The 16,873-nt window shown below is 40.4% G+C and overlaps 1 gene segment (V, D, J or C); it reads right to left on the reverse strand.

The window, feature by feature from the left end:
- The window catches only part of LOC140727205 (Ig heavy chain C region-like), a 105,810-nt gene that overhangs the window by 13,560 nt on the left and 75,377 nt on the right, over window positions 1-16,873 (reverse strand). Inside the window, 5 exon segments of the C gene segment in view lie at window positions 2,121-2,191; window positions 3,084-3,185; window positions 13,847-14,140; window positions 14,864-15,157; window positions 15,881-16,174. Coding sequence covers window positions 2,121-2,191; window positions 3,084-3,185; window positions 13,847-14,140; window positions 14,864-15,157; window positions 15,881-16,174 — 1,055 coding nt within the window.

The following is a 16,873-nucleotide window of genomic DNA, read 5'->3' on the forward strand; positions in this document are numbered from 1 at the left end:
CTGGCGGAACTGTTTCTACTAACAAGAGAAGGGGCAAAGGTGGACCCACCTTGGAGCCCATTATTAAGGATGAGGTTTCGGGGTACTTGGAGACTGATGATAAAATAAGTCAAAGTCAGCATGGTTTCTGTGAAGGGAAATCTTGCCTGGAAAATCTGTCAGAGTCCTTCGAGGAAGTAACAAGCAGTGTGGACAAAGGAGAGGCAGTGGATGTCATTTACTTGGATTTCCAGAAGGCATTTGATAAGGTGCCTCACATTGAGGCTGCTTATAGATAAAATCCAATGGCATTACAAGACAGATACTGCCATAGATTGAGGAATAGCTGACAGGCAGGAAACAGAAAGTTAATTTACAGGTTGAGTCTGTGGTAAAGAAGGCAAATGCAATGTTAGCATTTATTTCAAGGGACGTAGAATATAAAAGCCAGGAGATAACGTTGAACCTTTATAAGACACTAATCAGGCTGCACCTGGAGTATTGTCAACAGTTTTGGGCCCCTTATCTCAGAAAGGAAGTGTTGTCTTTGGAAAGAGTGCAGAGGAGGTTCACGAGGATGATACCCAGAATGAAGGGGTTATATATTAAGGGGCTAAGGCCATAGGTATATTTAAAGTGAAAATTGATAGTTTCCTGATTGGTCAGGCATCAGAGGTTATAGCGAGAAGCCAGATGCATGGTGTTGAGTGGGATCCAGGATCAGGATGGAATGGTGGAGCAGACTCGATGGGCTGAATGACCTAATTCTGTTCCTATGTCTTATGGTCTTAGATCATCCATGCCATCTGTGGGCACCCGTCTGATTTATGCCCTTTCCCAACACTTGGTCTACTGCCCTCCCTGCCTAAGCAATTCAGGTTCTCATCTATCACTGTTCCTTTTCTCATTTCGTGGCACATCAGACAGCAGTTTTTACTGTTTGCTTAGCATTTGACTGTTTTTACGGGGTCAGTTTGCTAGCTCAACACACAGATTTAGAGCATACAAGGAGCCGGTCAGATTCGAACCCGGGACCAATTGCCTCGAAGTCTGATACTGATGTCACTATACCACTGGCTAATTTAAGTGCTTACCTATACCCTCATAATACTTGCAGTTAATCAACTGCTACTAAACTCTCAGAATGAAGAAGGTCCACCTCAGATACCCCTGAAATCTCTCCCACTTAACCTATATCTATGTCATCTAATTTTACCTGCCTCTGATTTGGAAGACAGCTCCTACTGTCCATCCTATCTATACTCATTATTTCTTATACCTTATCATGTCCCCCCTTAATGTTGTCCAGTCTTCAGAGAACAGATAAGGCTTCAAGAGTCTCCTCAAGAGTGAACCGTTTCATCCCAGGCAACATCCTGGTGAGTCTCCTCTCTACCCCAGCTCTATCATATCCTTCCTGTACATTGGGGTCCAGACTGCACACTGTACTCCAGCTGAGGTATGACCTATATTTTATAAATTTGGAGCACAACCTCACTACATCAGCATTTCCTTCCCCAGTTAATTAAAGCCACAATCCAACATGCCTTCCTAACCAATTATCTTCCTGTGCTATCACCTTCAAGGATCTTTGAAAGTCCTCCCAAGTGCATGGAACCCTATCATGCATGGTCATTTGACTCCCAAACTGCACCACTTCATGTTTGTCTGGATAAAACTCCATGTGCCATGTTTTATCAGCACAGTCCCTCACTGCAGCCTAGAACAGTCTTCCACACTATCAACTTCATTCCAGCCATGAACTTACTTATCAAGCGTTCCACACCCATAAATATTTATAATGTATTGTTTATCTTACAAATATATATGAAGGTTGAAATATACATCTTACAGATATATAGTAAAAGCAGCAAGGTTCCCAGTACTATCCTTTGTGGGACACTGCTTGTCAAAGTCATTCAATTGTAAAAAACTTCAATCTGGCATTAGCTTAATACCTAGACAGTTAAAATATATTCCACTCAACAGACTTCATTTATTCCTCACTTTGCCTTCTTGGTTCCTCCCATCTAATGGCACTAGCAAATTAACTTAAATAAGCTGACAATACTTTACTGAACTTTCAGTACATCAGAGACCACATGCATACTGTTAGGGTGGGGTGCAAAGTATATACTTACTCTGTTTCCTGAATCTTTCTTCCATTTTCTCTTTGTTTGATTATCAACATTTTTGTCATGGGCTGATGAATCTATAAAAATATCATGAATATCATAAGCATCTCAGGTTAGTGGGACATATATTTTCTCATAGAAGTAACAATTGGATACTAATCAGTATCAACATTTCAATTTTTAATTCTTCAAATAATAATTGTCAAGTCAGCTTTTTAAACTACATTTCTAAACTGTGGAACTGAATACCTAAAACTATAAGGGTTGCAGACTCAGTTGACAATTTTAAACACCAGTTCAAAATCTATTTATTTAACCTTGTTTTTAACTAACATCTATTTGTCTTTTATTTTCATGTTTGAACTTTATCTAATTTTAAAGCACTTTGAACTACATTGTTTGTATGAAGTGTTTCAGAAATAAGTTATTATTGTTATTAATAATTATACTTGAAAACTATGTTGGCTTAATTGGATGTAGAACTATTTATATTTAGCTGTACTTAGTTTCTCATTTAAGCTTACCTTAGTGCATTTTTTTAGATGAACTATTTTAATTTTGTAGGCTACATTATTATCTTTGTTGTGCATTTAATATATCAGTAATATTTGAGTAGTATTGTAAATATATTGCTTGATAAATCATTTTTGTTCGTATAAATAATTCATTACATGTAAAAGTACATGAATGCCACACGTCATTACGCCACCACATCATAAATACGCGCCTCACTGAAAGTAAAAACAAAGAGTACACATTTGTCCTGGTCTCCCCATGTTTTTCTTTAGATTCGTTTTATGTTTTGGAGTTACAAAACTTAACAGTACTCTCTCCAGAAAATTTCATTTGGGTAGAATTTAAAACAGGTTTTCACTTTTGCTTTTTTTCTCCTTGAGAACTAAATGGGATGTTCACTTTTGATATACTCAGTTCAGTTACCAAGTAAAAATAAACAATGTATCTGATTACCTTTTCCATTCTCGTGTTTACAGCATCGATTATTAATAATCCAGAGGCATAATGGTACAATGAGGATAAGAGTCAACAGAGCAAAATAATTCTTGGAGAATCCTTCAAAATTACAATTGAAACATGAATCAAAACTATGTCACAATGAAAAGCAAATAGAACTCTAACTGATGCATGTTACTTTACATAAAATATTTCAAATAGACTCATACATATAAGATAAATTGTATATTAATACAGAACTATATTTAAATCTACCATTTTGCAGAGGTTGTCCTCATGAAATATGCCAATAGTTTTCCTTCTTAGGATCTTCACACAGAATATCAACAATACTCCTGCTTATGTACAATCTAATTCTATTTCTACAAAAATCTTTAAATGCACAAAATAGCCTTTCAGTGGACACAACCCACGCTGTCATGGAAGATGATATCCAGAGTAATGATCTAATTATTCATGAGAGATATTGTTAATGCCAAAGAACTGTCATACTTCATTGATTACCAATACTGTGAATCACCACAACATAGTATTTTGTAAATTACCGCAGCATAATCTGCTACGAAAGAGGAGCTGATGAAGGGAACATTAACTGGGATGACAGCAGAACAGCAAAGGCTGGAGTTTCTGTGGGCAAATCGGAAGGTGCAGCTTAGAAACATCACAAAGATGAAGAGGTATTCAAAAGGGAGGACAAGGCAACTGTGGGTAACTAGCGAAGTTAAGGGCAGATAATATAGCAAAAAATAGTAGGAAGTTGAAGGAAGTTAGAAACCTTTTAAAAACTAACAGAAGACAAATTTAACACAAGGAGTGAAAGATGAAATATGGAGATAAGGTAGACAAAAATATCAAAGAGGATAGCAAAAGTTTTTTTCAGATATAAAGAGTAAAAGAGAGTTGAGAGTGGATATTGGAATGCTGGAAATGACATTGGGGATGTAGTAACGGGGGCAAACTTCATACATATTTTGCATCAGTCTTCATTATATCAGAAATTTGAGACTGTCAGGAGACAGAAGTGAGTGCAGTTACTATTACTAAGGAGAAGGTGCTTGGGAAGCAGGAAGGTCAAAAACTAGGTAAGTCACCTGGACCAGATGAACTACATCCAAGGGTTTCAAAATAGGAAGCTGAGGAGATTGTGAAGGCATTAGTGTTGATCTTTTAAGAATCACTAGATTCTGGAATGGTTCTGAAGCATTGGAAAATTGCAAATGTCACTCTACTTTTTAAGAAAGAGGGAACAGAAGAAAGGAATTTATAAGCCAGCTAGTCTGACTTCATTGGTTGGGAAGATGTTGGAGTCCTTTATTAAGGATGAGGTTTTGGAGGCCCATGATAAAGTAGGCCAAAATCAGGTTTCCTGAAGGGGAAATATTGTCTGTTGCAATTCTTTGAGGAAATAATGGGCAGGATAGACAAAGGAGAGTCAGTGGATGTTGTTTACTTGGTTTTTCAGAAAGTCTCAGATAAGGTGCCACACATGAGGCAACTTAACAAGATAAGAGCCCATGGTTTTACAGGAAAAATACTGGAATGGATAGAAGATTGGCTAATTGGCAGGAAGCAAAGAGTCAGAATAAAGGGAACCAGCAACAAATGCTGTTCCGCAGGGGTCGGTATTGAAATAACTTTTCAGATTATAGGTCAATAATTTCAATGATGGGATTGATGACTTTGTGGCCAGATTTGCAGAGGATACAAAGATAAGTGGAAGGGCAGCAGTGTTGAGGAAACAGAGTCTGCAGAGGACTTGGACTGATCTGGATGATGAACAAAGAAGTGGCCGATGGAATATAGTGTAGGGAAGTGTATGGTTATACACTTTGATAGAAGGAATAGGTGTACACTAGTTTCTAAATGAAGAAAATTCAAAAAGCCAAGGTGCAAAGGGACTTGGGAAACCTTATGCAGGATTCGTTAAAGGTTAACTTGCAGGCTGTGTCAGTGGGAAGGAAGGCACATACAATGTTAGCGTTCATTTTGAAAGGACTAGAATATGAGCAAGGATACGATACGTAAGTTTTATGAGGCATTGGTCAGACAACACTTGGAGTGCTGTGTGCAGCTTTGTGCCCCTTTTCTGTGAAAAGATGTGCTGACATTGGAGAGGGTCCAGAGGAGGTTCACAGTAATGATTCTGGGAATAAAAGGGTTAATATAGAGCCATTGAGTCATAAAAAAAACTACAGCACAGGAAAAGGCCCTTCACCCCATCTAGTCTATATCAAAACCATTTAAACTGCCTACTCCCATTGAACTACTATCCATGTACTCTACCTATCCAGACTTGGCTTAAATGTTGAAATCGAGCTTGCATGTACTACTTGTGCTGGCAGCTCATTCCACTCTCTCATGATCCTCTGGGTGAAGAAGTTTTCCCTCATGTTCCCCATTGACCTATTGCCTTTAACCCTTAACCGATGACCTCTGGTTGTAGTCCCACCCAAACTCAGTGGGAAAAGCCTGCTTATATGTACCCTATCTATACCCCTCTTAATTTTGTATACCTCAATCAAATCTCCCCTCAATCTTCTATGTTCCAAGGAATAAATTCTTATCCTATTCTGTTTCCCTTTGTAACCCAGATCGCCCAGACCCAGCAACATCCTTGTAAATTTTATCCCTACTCTTTCAGCCTTATTTACATCTCAATGTCAGTAAGACAAAAGAGATGATTGTGGACTTCAGGAAGGGTAAGACGAAGGAACACATACCAATCTTCATAGTGAGATCAGAAGTGGAGAGAGTGAGCAGCTTCAAGTTCCTCGATGTCAAGATCTCTGATCTAACCTGGTCCCAACATATCAATGTAGTCATAAAGAAAGCAAGACAGCAGCTATAGGAGTTTGAAGAGATTTGGTATGTCAACAAATACACTCAAAAACCTCTATAGTTGTACTGTGGAGAGCATTCTGACAGGCTGCATCACTGTCTGGTACGGAGGGGCTACTGCACAGGACCAAAAGAAGCTGCAGAAGGTTGTAAAGCTAGTCAGCTCCATCTTGGGCACTAGCCTACAAAGTACCCAGGACTTCTTTAGGGCACGATGTCTCAGAAGGGCAACGTCCATTATTAATGACCTCCAGCACCCAGGGCATGCCCTTTTCTCACTGTGACCATCAGGTAGGAGGTACAGAAGCCTGAAGGCACACACTCAGTGATTCAGAAACAGCTTCTTCCCCTCTGCCATCCAATTCCTAAATGGATACTGAAGCTTTGAACATTGCCTCACTTTTTAAAAAATCTACAGTACTTCTGGTTTTCGTACTTTTTAAAAATCTATTCAATACAAGTAATTGATTTACTTGTTTATTTATTATTATGTTTTATTTTATTTATTATTATTTATTCTCTCTGCTATATTATGTATTGCATTGAACTGCTGCTGCTAAGTTAACAAATTTCACGTCACTTGCCGGTGATAATAAACCTGATTCTGATTCTGATCTTTCCTGTGGATAGGTTGCCGAAGCTGCACACAATATTCCAGATTAACAGCTTATACAACTTCAATGTAACAGCCTATCTCTTGTATTCAATACTTTGATTTATTAAGCTCAACGTGCCAAAAGCTTTCTTTATGACCGTATCTACCTGTGACGACACTTTCAACGAATTATGGACCTGTGTAAGCCTTACCCTGGCTGGTCGTCCCAAAGTGCAACTCCTCACACTTGGTTGCTCTAAATTCCATCTGTCATTTTACAGCCCATTTTTCTAGCTGATACAGATGCCTCTGCAACCCAAGATAGCCTTCCTCACTGTCCACAACACCCCAAATCTTGGTGTCATCCACAAATTTGCTGATCCAGTTAACTACATTATTATCCAGATCATTGATATAGGTGACAAAGAACAATGGGCCCAGCACCGATCGCTGTGGCATACCACTAGTCACAGGCCTCCAGTCAGAGAGGCAACCATCTACTACCACTCTCTGGTTTCTTACAGTCAATGTCTAATCCAGTTTACCACCTTATCTTGAATGCTGAGTGACTGAACTTTCTTTTCCAACTCCTATGTGGGGACCTTGTCAAATGCCTTGCTGAAGTCCACGTCGACAACATCTGCTGCCTTGCCTTTGTCCACTTTCCTGGTAATTTGCTCGAAAAGCTCTGTAAGATTGATTAGATATAACCTATCACACACGAAGCCTTGCTGACTATCCTTAATCAGTCCATGTCTATCATATATCTGGCCCCTTGGAATACCTTCCAATAACATTCCCACAACTGATGTCAGGCTCAGCAGCCTGTGATTTCCTGCTTTATGTGTGGGCGTGTTTGATGGCTCTGGGCCTGTACTCACTGGAGTTCAGAAGAATGAGTGAGGATCTTATTGAAACCTCTCAAATACTGAAAAGCCTAGACAGAGTGGATGTGGAGAGGATGTTTCGTGTAGTGGGTGAGTCTAGGACCAGAGGGCACAGCCTCCGAATCGAGGGACGTCCATTTAGAAAAGTGATGGGGAGGAATTTCTTGAGCCGGAGTGTGGTGAATCTGTGGAATTCATTGCCACTGGAGGCTGTGGAGGCCGAGACATTGAGTATATTTAAAGCAGAGGTAGATAGGTTCTTGATTAGTTAGCATGTCAAAGGTTACAGGGAGAAGGCAAGAGAATGGGGTTGAGAGGGATAATAAATCAGCCATGATGGAATGGCAGAGTAGACTGGAAGAGTCAAGTTCCTAATTCTGCTCGTATGTCTTAAAAATTACCACAGTATGTATGTTATCAATCGTCAAGCTGTTAATGAAAAATAAACAATACACAAACCATTTGGAACTGTGGATAAGGCTGATGTATGCCTGTTTCCTAATTCACAGACTGGATGTGGCAACTGAATAGCTTTTGTGTGCATCAGTCTGTTGATCCTGTATTCAATATTAGTGGAAGCCGGTGTCATGTTCAGATAATAACCTACAGAACTGTTGGTGCACACTTGAAAGCATGAAATATGTATCCTTTACTGAGCCCTCTATCCCCAAATCTGCTGCATTTCTTGAAGTAACTAGCATAACTTCAACTGCCTCTTCAAACAACATTGGTTAATTGCAGGATGTTTGTGCGTTCTTTCTCTTTCTTCCATGTGTTAACCGATATGCAGGTTTAAGGCAGAGGCTTGCCAACCAAGGGCAGAATCTGCTTCCACTATTTTTGATTTAGATCAAGGCACAAATGACAACTATTTGTTTTTCAAGCTGACAGGTAATATTTCAATCTGACAGTGTGTAGAGGTTAAAATGAAATGTTTTCTTGACTCACATTGGAGATTGTCACTATAATCAATCAAAGCATTTATAAACTGCTACTGGAACCTATCATAACCAAAGGAGTTAAAAATTGAATCTGTCTGATGTTACTTTTGTTGGTATTTCTCTTTTACAAGCATGGAATGGACAACTGAAAATGAGCTGAAGGTTTCTGAATCACATTTTCCTTCCAAAGTCATACTACAGAATAAATAATATATTAAAGTACCACTTTTACTTATTCTTATATTCTTCAAATTAATTATCTGGAGTAAATCTAACTCTTGTTTTGTATGAAATGTTCATATCTTAAAGAGTGGTTGTAGCTTTTGGAGACAATGCAGCTGTTTCCTGGAAGTACTGCATCAGGTATCCTTACTTATGGACACTGGTGCCTTCAATTATGGATTGTCTCACCATGGAAGGATTTGTAAAGATGATGCATTTCATTCAATGTTTGTAGTTGCTTTAAAATAAAGGTGTTTTATAAAATGTAATTTGTTGAAGTAAACCTTGTGCCTTTAACACTCAGTTCTATCTTTGATAATTTCTAACTCATCAGCTATTGTACATTCCAGTCATATGTCCTGATGTTTATGGCAAAAGTGGAATGGCCAGACCAGTTTTTTGGCTTCATATGTGCAGAGGCTGATAATCAGAGTTATTATTAATTTCTTCATTTTCCTGGGCAGAGTGAGCTTTTCTGAAATTGCCCAACTGTGTTTAATTTTCTAGCTTTGGAGAGATGCTAATTGAAAGATAGACACCAAATCTGAAAATTAATATTAGATTTACTATTTGTGTGACTGTTGTCAAGGGAAAATCCAGTATTCCAGAACTGCAATCTGATGTCTTGAGTTACAATGTCACTCTAGTCTGATTTGGATCCACAAACCTGCTTTGCAGCCACTAAACAGAGTTGCCTAAGGCCATGTTTTACAGTCTTACCTAAGGTTCAGGTCCCTTCACCATCATTGACTATCTTCACATTATTATTTTAATATAGCACAGGATTATAGGGCAAAGTTTCCTATAGTCTCTGTGGAGTAGCCCCAACCATGTTATATTAATACTAAGGTACAAATTGAAATCTGGGGCAGAGCCACCATTCATGCCTGCTCATTTACTTAGTAAGATCGTAGCTTTTTTGTTTGTAACCTCAACTCCACATTCTCATCTCCTTAATAACATCTAACCCCTTTACTTATCAATCCATGTAGTTCAGCCTTAAAAAAAAAAGCTTCTGTCTTCTCTACCCTTTGAGGAAGAGAGTTACAAAGACTCAAGACATTCTGAAAGAAAAAAGAATGACCATAACAGTCTAAAATGGGCAATGACATACTTTCTTTACGATGAACATTAGTTCTAGATTCTGCTGCAAAGAAGGAAAATTCTCTCCATAATTCCCCTGTAAAGGATCTTTTACACGTTAATCAAATCCCCTCTAATTTCTCTAACCTCCAGGAGGTGCTAACCTAGCCTATCCAACTTTTCCTCAAAAGGAAACATACCAGTAAACATTCTCTGGACACTTCCAAAGCACTCTTTCTGAAGAAAAGCTCCTGATCCTCTACACAGAACTCTAGATGTGATCTCATAAATCTACTTTATAGCTGAGGCATAATCTCCATCCTCTTGCATTCTCTTCTCCTCACAATGACCAGTAACATAAATAATGCTCAGCTTTCATAATGACTTGCCATTTCTGGGTTGCTGGCTGCAGCAAATTATTTACTAAGATCTCTCTGGATCACAGAGCTCTATGGTCGCTTACCTTTTATATGTATCTATATCTTATATAAAATATATACATTAGATTCCAGTAAATTGGGCCATCAGTTATTTGCAACAACTCTTAAAGAACAAAAACTCATGGAGAAAATAACCAGGATTCCCTTAGCTTACCTGGGGCAGAACAGTTTCTAACTAGCGTCAGAGGCACATGCCTGCATGGCTGGTAGACACTACACTGTGCTTGAGAGTGAACAGTTTTTAAATAATGACAGTTGAGTGTGTTTATGTTCAAACAGCAATGATTTTTGTCACTGATAGCTGATGAGAAATAAGCAGTAAGGCAATTCAGAACTGTTTTGTCACTGCGGTTTCAAGCATTCTGGCTTGGAGACTGATGAAACGGCTGGGAGTGAAACATGAAACAATTACACTACTTCTTCCAATTAGGAGCTATGAAGAATTTGAGGATATGGACAATCAGCTTGAATGTTAACTTTGCTCCCCACCAGACACTCACATCTCCCCTGTGGCTCAAAGCAGCTGTTTGCATGGGACAGGGGCCATGCCCTGATACACTGCTTCGACGGGTAGGCTAAACCAGGTGAGGGTGGCCAGGGAAGGGTTTCACACCCCAGTGACATAGGTACACGCCTGCTCATGTCAGGCAGACTGGGTGAATGAAATCTAAAGTAAGATCCAACAACCAGGAAGGCAGTTCTGCAACAGTGCGTGGGAAGCAAAGGATATGATGAGGCATAGGAGAAGGCATACTCATTCACTGCAACCAGGGAGACCCCTGTTGTGCTGTCTGCCCATATCACTGGTTCCGGACTTCCGAGAAGGTAGTGGAACTGCCCTTGGGGAGTGGCTTTTCCACTTTAAATTTCCCTGCACATCACCGGACAGCAACCACCAGTAGTTCTGGTAGCATTCCAATTCCTTCTATATTTCATTTAAATGCATACTTTGTTACTAGTTAAATGGTACGTAGTTTGTTCTTTTTATATAATATTTTAACTATTTCCATTAAAGGTTGGCTAATTTGGCCAGGCACTAAAATATACTGGTCTGGATGGGCCCAATTAACTGGAATCCATCTCTCTCTCTCTCTCTCTCTCTCTCTCTCTCTCTCTCTGTATATATATATGTGTGTGTGTGTGTGTGTGAGTGTGTGTGTGTGTGTGTGTGTGTGAGAGTGTGTGTGTGTGTGTGTGTGTGTGTGTGTGTATTATAAAAGAGGGATAAAACACAAAATACTGGAAAGACTCAGTCGCTCAGACAGCATCTGTGGAAAGAGAAGCAAGGTTAATGCTTCAAGTTAAGGACCTCGTAAGAACACAGTGCAAAACAGGCAGATAGAAATCCCGACGGAGAGAGCAACAGAAATAATTTCAGGTGGACGTTCCTGCTGGGGAAGTGGTAATGAATTCAGCAATGAATGAGAATCAGATCTTTGCAGATGCTGCAAATCTGAACAACAACAGAAAATGTTGGAATCACTCATCAGTTCAAGCAGCAGCTGTAGAAAGAACCATAGTGCCAACATTTCAGGTTAAAGATCCTACCACTTCTTTGTTATTTTTAATTTAGTACTTCCTCATTTTTCCCACCAAAGAGTACAATGTCCTATTTTCCAATATTATGCTCCATATGGTGGAACTTCCCAGCTCACTTAAATTTTCTATAATCATTTTGTAGCCTCCTTCTATCCTGTTCACAATTTGCTTTCCTTCCTGTCCCGGTGTCATCAACAAATTTAACAATCATTCAGTCAACATCTTCATACAAATCATATAATTAGTTAAGAACCCAGCATCAATCCATTTAGCATACCTTTTGTTTCACCTTGCCAACTATTTCTGTCTGCTGTTTGCTTTCTGTTCGACTAGCTGGTCTTTTATCCCTCCCAACATTAACTCCTACAGTCAGTTTTTAATTTTTGCGAAGACCTTTGATGTGCCACCTTATCCAATACCTTTGGAGATCTATGTACAGAACATCAACAGGGACCCCTTTAAAGAACTCCAATGCCTTGGTCAAACATTTCCCCTTGAGAAAACCATGCTGGCTTTGCTTTTGATATTTTTGCACACTATAATATTTTCCCCATGCTATAATATTTTAATCACAGCTTCCACTATTTTACCTTTAACAGATATTAAACTAATTGGCTTGTAGTTTTCTTGGGTTCTGTTCCCATCCCTTCTTCAACAAAGGGTTAAATGCTATTTTCCAGACAAATCGGATTTCGGGTATTCTGGAAAATGAAACGCGGTGCATTAGCTCTCCCGGGAGCAGTTTCCGTTAGCACCCTGAGGTAAAGTCCGCGAAGACTCAGGGACTGTCCACCTACAGCTCCAATAATTTGTCCAGCAGTACTACCATGGCGATTGCAATTTCCCCAGATTCCTCCCTCTCTTCCAATTCCCGATTTACAACTTATTTTCCATTAATTTCCCAAACTCGCTTTTTGTGGGAGCAGCTCCTGCTACAGTTGTACATTTACGGCAGGCTTTGTCCCACTCTGATTCTTTTTCTTTCATTGGTTGTTCAACCGGCTTGGGAAGTGAGCCTCGCTGGCGGTTAAACTGGAACCCTTGAAACATTAATTCCGTTTCTTCTCCGTTTTATTTTTCGCACAGCGCAACGCAATCGTGATTTAGGGCAGGGAAATCTGGAATGACGAGGAATTCAATTTCAGTGAGAGGCGATTGAAAGGGACACCCCGTCGCAACCTAAAACTGCAATTTAGCAAATCGTAGAGACCTGGGATTTGATCATTCAGCGCTCGCCGAAAGCACACCCGAAACTTTCACTATGGCGATTGAAATTGGTTACAATTTGGCGGGGAGCAAGTGAATTTTGCCCTGACTGCAATCACTTCCGCTGAACTTTGTTTTTTCTCTATTCGCAACCACCCATGAATTGAAAATTCTCTCGGTGGCAAATGATCACATAAATACAATTCGGACATTGTTTTTTTCTCTATTGTTGTCGTTCCCTGAGCACCGCACCTGTTCGGGGTATAAATTCTATGACCCAGCCGCAGGAGTTGCAATTGGCCGCCTAATACAGTTTATATACCGTGGAATTTCAACTATCAATCGATGAAGTCAGGATAAATTAGATTAATTTTACAATATGAACTTTGCGTTGCCAAGTAGTATCGGCCAAGGGTCCAGAACGGGGAAGGATATTAACTCAGACAGGACGATGGGCGAAGTCCGGTAAAGTCCTACTTTTTTTTCGCCATTTATATTTTATTGGATTTATTTGAGTTTTATTTGATTGGATTTATATGAATTGGACCAGTAGCCCACTGCAGATATCTGCAGCCCACTGCCATACCTCGTGAATGTGTTTTGCAGTAACGCTGTTCCGAAAAAGAATATTTCGTTGGTACAAGCACGCGAAGAAACAAAATGTTGGAGATATTAGCAGATCACACGGGTTCTGTAGAAAGTAAGCGACGGCGACAGGGACCAAAGTCTAGGTATCCTCAGCTCTTGTCTCTATCCAGTTCCTTTCATAAACCCTCACAAGTAGCATATTATTTGAAACATTCACAATAACACACAGCGCAAGTTTTCTATCGATTCAATAAATTGAAATAAATTATTTCGCAATAAAAGACTGTAGATATTGTAGGCGTTACCCGAACGAATTGCGTTCAACATATGGTTTGTATAAATTTACAAATTTTATCTCCAATTTTTACCAGTAATTGGGAGAAACAGGTTGCGAGATTTATTCCCTGTGTGAAACACCTACCTCGGTTGAAAGTGAAACTTTTCCTCACACTCCCTGTAACGTGTTGAACCAGGCAGGTGATGTCGGGAACTGACTCCCGCCGAGAGTCGGTCACCCGCAGCCGGGATCTCAGGTTGTAGGTATGGTCCTCGTTTACCCTCAGCGGATCCGCCTCTGTTTCATACAAGAGATTTCCCGTTACAGTCCAAGAAATATTCAGATCTTTCGGGAAAAATCCCGCAGCCACACAAATCAGGGTCTGAACCCCAGCGGCTTCGTTCTTGGGATCCAGAGAGAGGGAGACGTCAGGCTTCGCTGCATATAACGGGAGAATTAACACATGGTGAATGTTACTGTAACCCAGACGGATACAGAGAGCAACAGCGGACACAACTGAAGACGGTGCACGATACAAAGGTAACACTCTGAACCGAGTTGATTATTTTGTGTCTCAAAATTTACACCGGCAGGAAGAGAAACAAAATTCAGCCCGGTAACGGAATGAACTTGAAATGTTACAGCGAGTGTAAATAAAAAAGGTGCTGCAGATTTAGAATGTAAAACAGACAGAACACACGGAAAGATGCAGAGTTCTGACGAAAGGTCTTCAATACCGAACATTAATTGAAATGAATTTGAATTGAATGATCTTTATTGTACATAGGTACAATGAAACTCTGTTTGGCTTCCTCACAGGCAATCAAACAAAGCGGTAGATAAAAATAAAGCAGTAATAGAAAAACAGTATTAAATAGATAAGTAGCAGAAAACAAGCTGCAGCAGCACCAGAAACTGTTTCTCTCTCCGCATTTGCGACCTAACCTGCTGAGTGTTTCCAGCTCTTTCTAGTTTTATTTTTCAGTTCTTTTCGACCAGGCACACTTTAGTCACAGGATGCAAATTACACTGGTACGACATTCCAGCAAGGATTTTTCACGGTTCCGATACCCCATTAAAAATCCCTATTTTTACTTCCAAATTTCACCCGTAATTGGGAGAAGCAGGTTGTGGGATTTATTCCCTGTGTGAAGCACCTACCTTGGTTGAAAGTGAAACTTTTCCTCACACTCCCTGTAACGTGTTGAACCAGGCAGGTGATGTCGGGAACTGACTCCCGCCGAGAGTCGGTCACCCGCAGCCGGGAGCTCAGGTTGTAGGTATGGTCCTCGTTTACCCTCAGCGGATCCGCCTCTGTTTCATACGAGACATTTCCCGTTACGGTCCAAGAAATATTCAGATCTTTCGGGAAAAATCCCGCAGCCACACAAATCAGGGTCTGAACCCCAGCGGCTTCGTTCTTGGGATCCAGAGAGAGGGAGACGTCAGGCTTCGCTGCAGATAACGGGAGAATTAACACATGGTGAATGTTACTGTAACCCAGACGGATACAGACAGCAACAGTGGACACAACTGAAGACGGTGCACGATACAAAGGTAACACTCTGAACCGAGATGATTATTTTGTGTCTCAAAATTTACACCGGCAGGAAGAGAAACAAAATACAGCCCGGTAACGGAATGAACTTGAAATGTTACAGCGAGTGTAAATAAAAAAGCTGCTGCAGATTTAGAATGTAAAACAGACAGAACACACGGAAAGATGCAGAGTTCTGACGAAAGGTCTTCAATACCGAACATTAATTGAAATGAATTTGAATTGAATGATCTTTATTGTACATAGGTACAATGAAACTCTGTTTGGCTTCCTCACAGGCAATCAAACAAAGCGGTAGATAAAAATAAAGCAGTAATAGAAAAACAGTATTAAATAGATAAGTAGCAGAAAACAAGCTGCAGCAGCACCAGAATCTGTTTCCCCCTCCGCATTTGCGACCTAACCTGCTGAGTGTTTCCAGCTCTTTCTAGTTTTATTTTTCAGTTCTTTTCGACCAGGCACACTTTAGTCACAGGATGCAAATTACACTGGTACGACATTCCAGCAAGGATTTTTCACGGTTCCGATACCCCATTAAAAATCCCTATTTTTACTTCCAAATTTCACCCGTAATTGGGAGAAGCAGGTTGTGGGATTTATTCCCTGTGTGAAGCACCTACCTTGGTTGAAAGTGAAATTTTTCCTCACACTCCCTGTAACGTGTTGAACCAGGCAGGTGATGTCGGGAACTGACTCCCGCCGAGAGTCGGTCACCCGCAGCCGGGAGCTCAGGTTGTAGGTATGGTCCTCGTTTACCCTCAGCGGATCCGCCTCTGTTTCATACAAGAGATTTCCCGTTACGGTCCAAGAAATATTCAGATCTTTCGGGAAAAATCCCGCAGCCACACAAATCAGGGTCTGAACCCCAGCGGTTTCGTTCTTGGGATCCAGAGAGAGGGAGACGTCAGGCTTCGCTGCAGATAACGGGAGAATTAACACATGGTGAATGTTACTGTAACCCAGACGGATACAGAGAGCAACAGCGGACACAACTGAAGACGGTGCACGATACAAAGGTAACACTCTGAACCGAGTTGATTATTTTGTGTCTCTAAATTCACACGGGCAGGAAGAGAAACAAACTACAGCCCGGGAACGGAATGAATGTGAAATGTTACAGCGCGTGAAAAAAAAATTAAAAAGATGCCGGAGATCTAAAATAATTTTTTTGAAAAACAGAACCCGTTGGAAATATCCAGCGAGTCTGGTGGAAGAGTCGAAGAGCTCTGAAGAAAGGTCTTCCATACCAAACGTTAACTCTGTTTCTCTCTCCGCATTTGCGACCTGACCTGCTGAGTGTTTCCAGCACTTTCTAGTTTTATTTTTCAATTTCTTTCGACCAGGCAAACTTTAGTCACAGATGCAAATTACACTGGCAGTGTGTCCCAACCAGGAGGTTTCGCGGTTCCGATTCCCCATTACCAGTCCCTCTGGCGTTTCTTGTCGGCTCTTTTAACCGCCTCTCTACCAGTGAATTTTTGGGACGTGGCGCTGATGAATTCAGCGACAGATCTTCCCTTCCCCATGCGGGAGATTGTTTCGGTGTTGGTTAATCTGGTTACTTTGGGTCAGAAGCAAAACACAAACCAAACGCGGCGAAGACAGGATTCCTT

This window comes from Hemitrygon akajei, chromosome 5 (genome assembly GCF_048418815.1).
Source record: "Hemitrygon akajei chromosome 5, sHemAka1.3, whole genome shotgun sequence".
NCBI lineage: Eukaryota > Metazoa > Chordata > Chondrichthyes > Myliobatiformes > Dasyatidae > Hemitrygon > Hemitrygon akajei.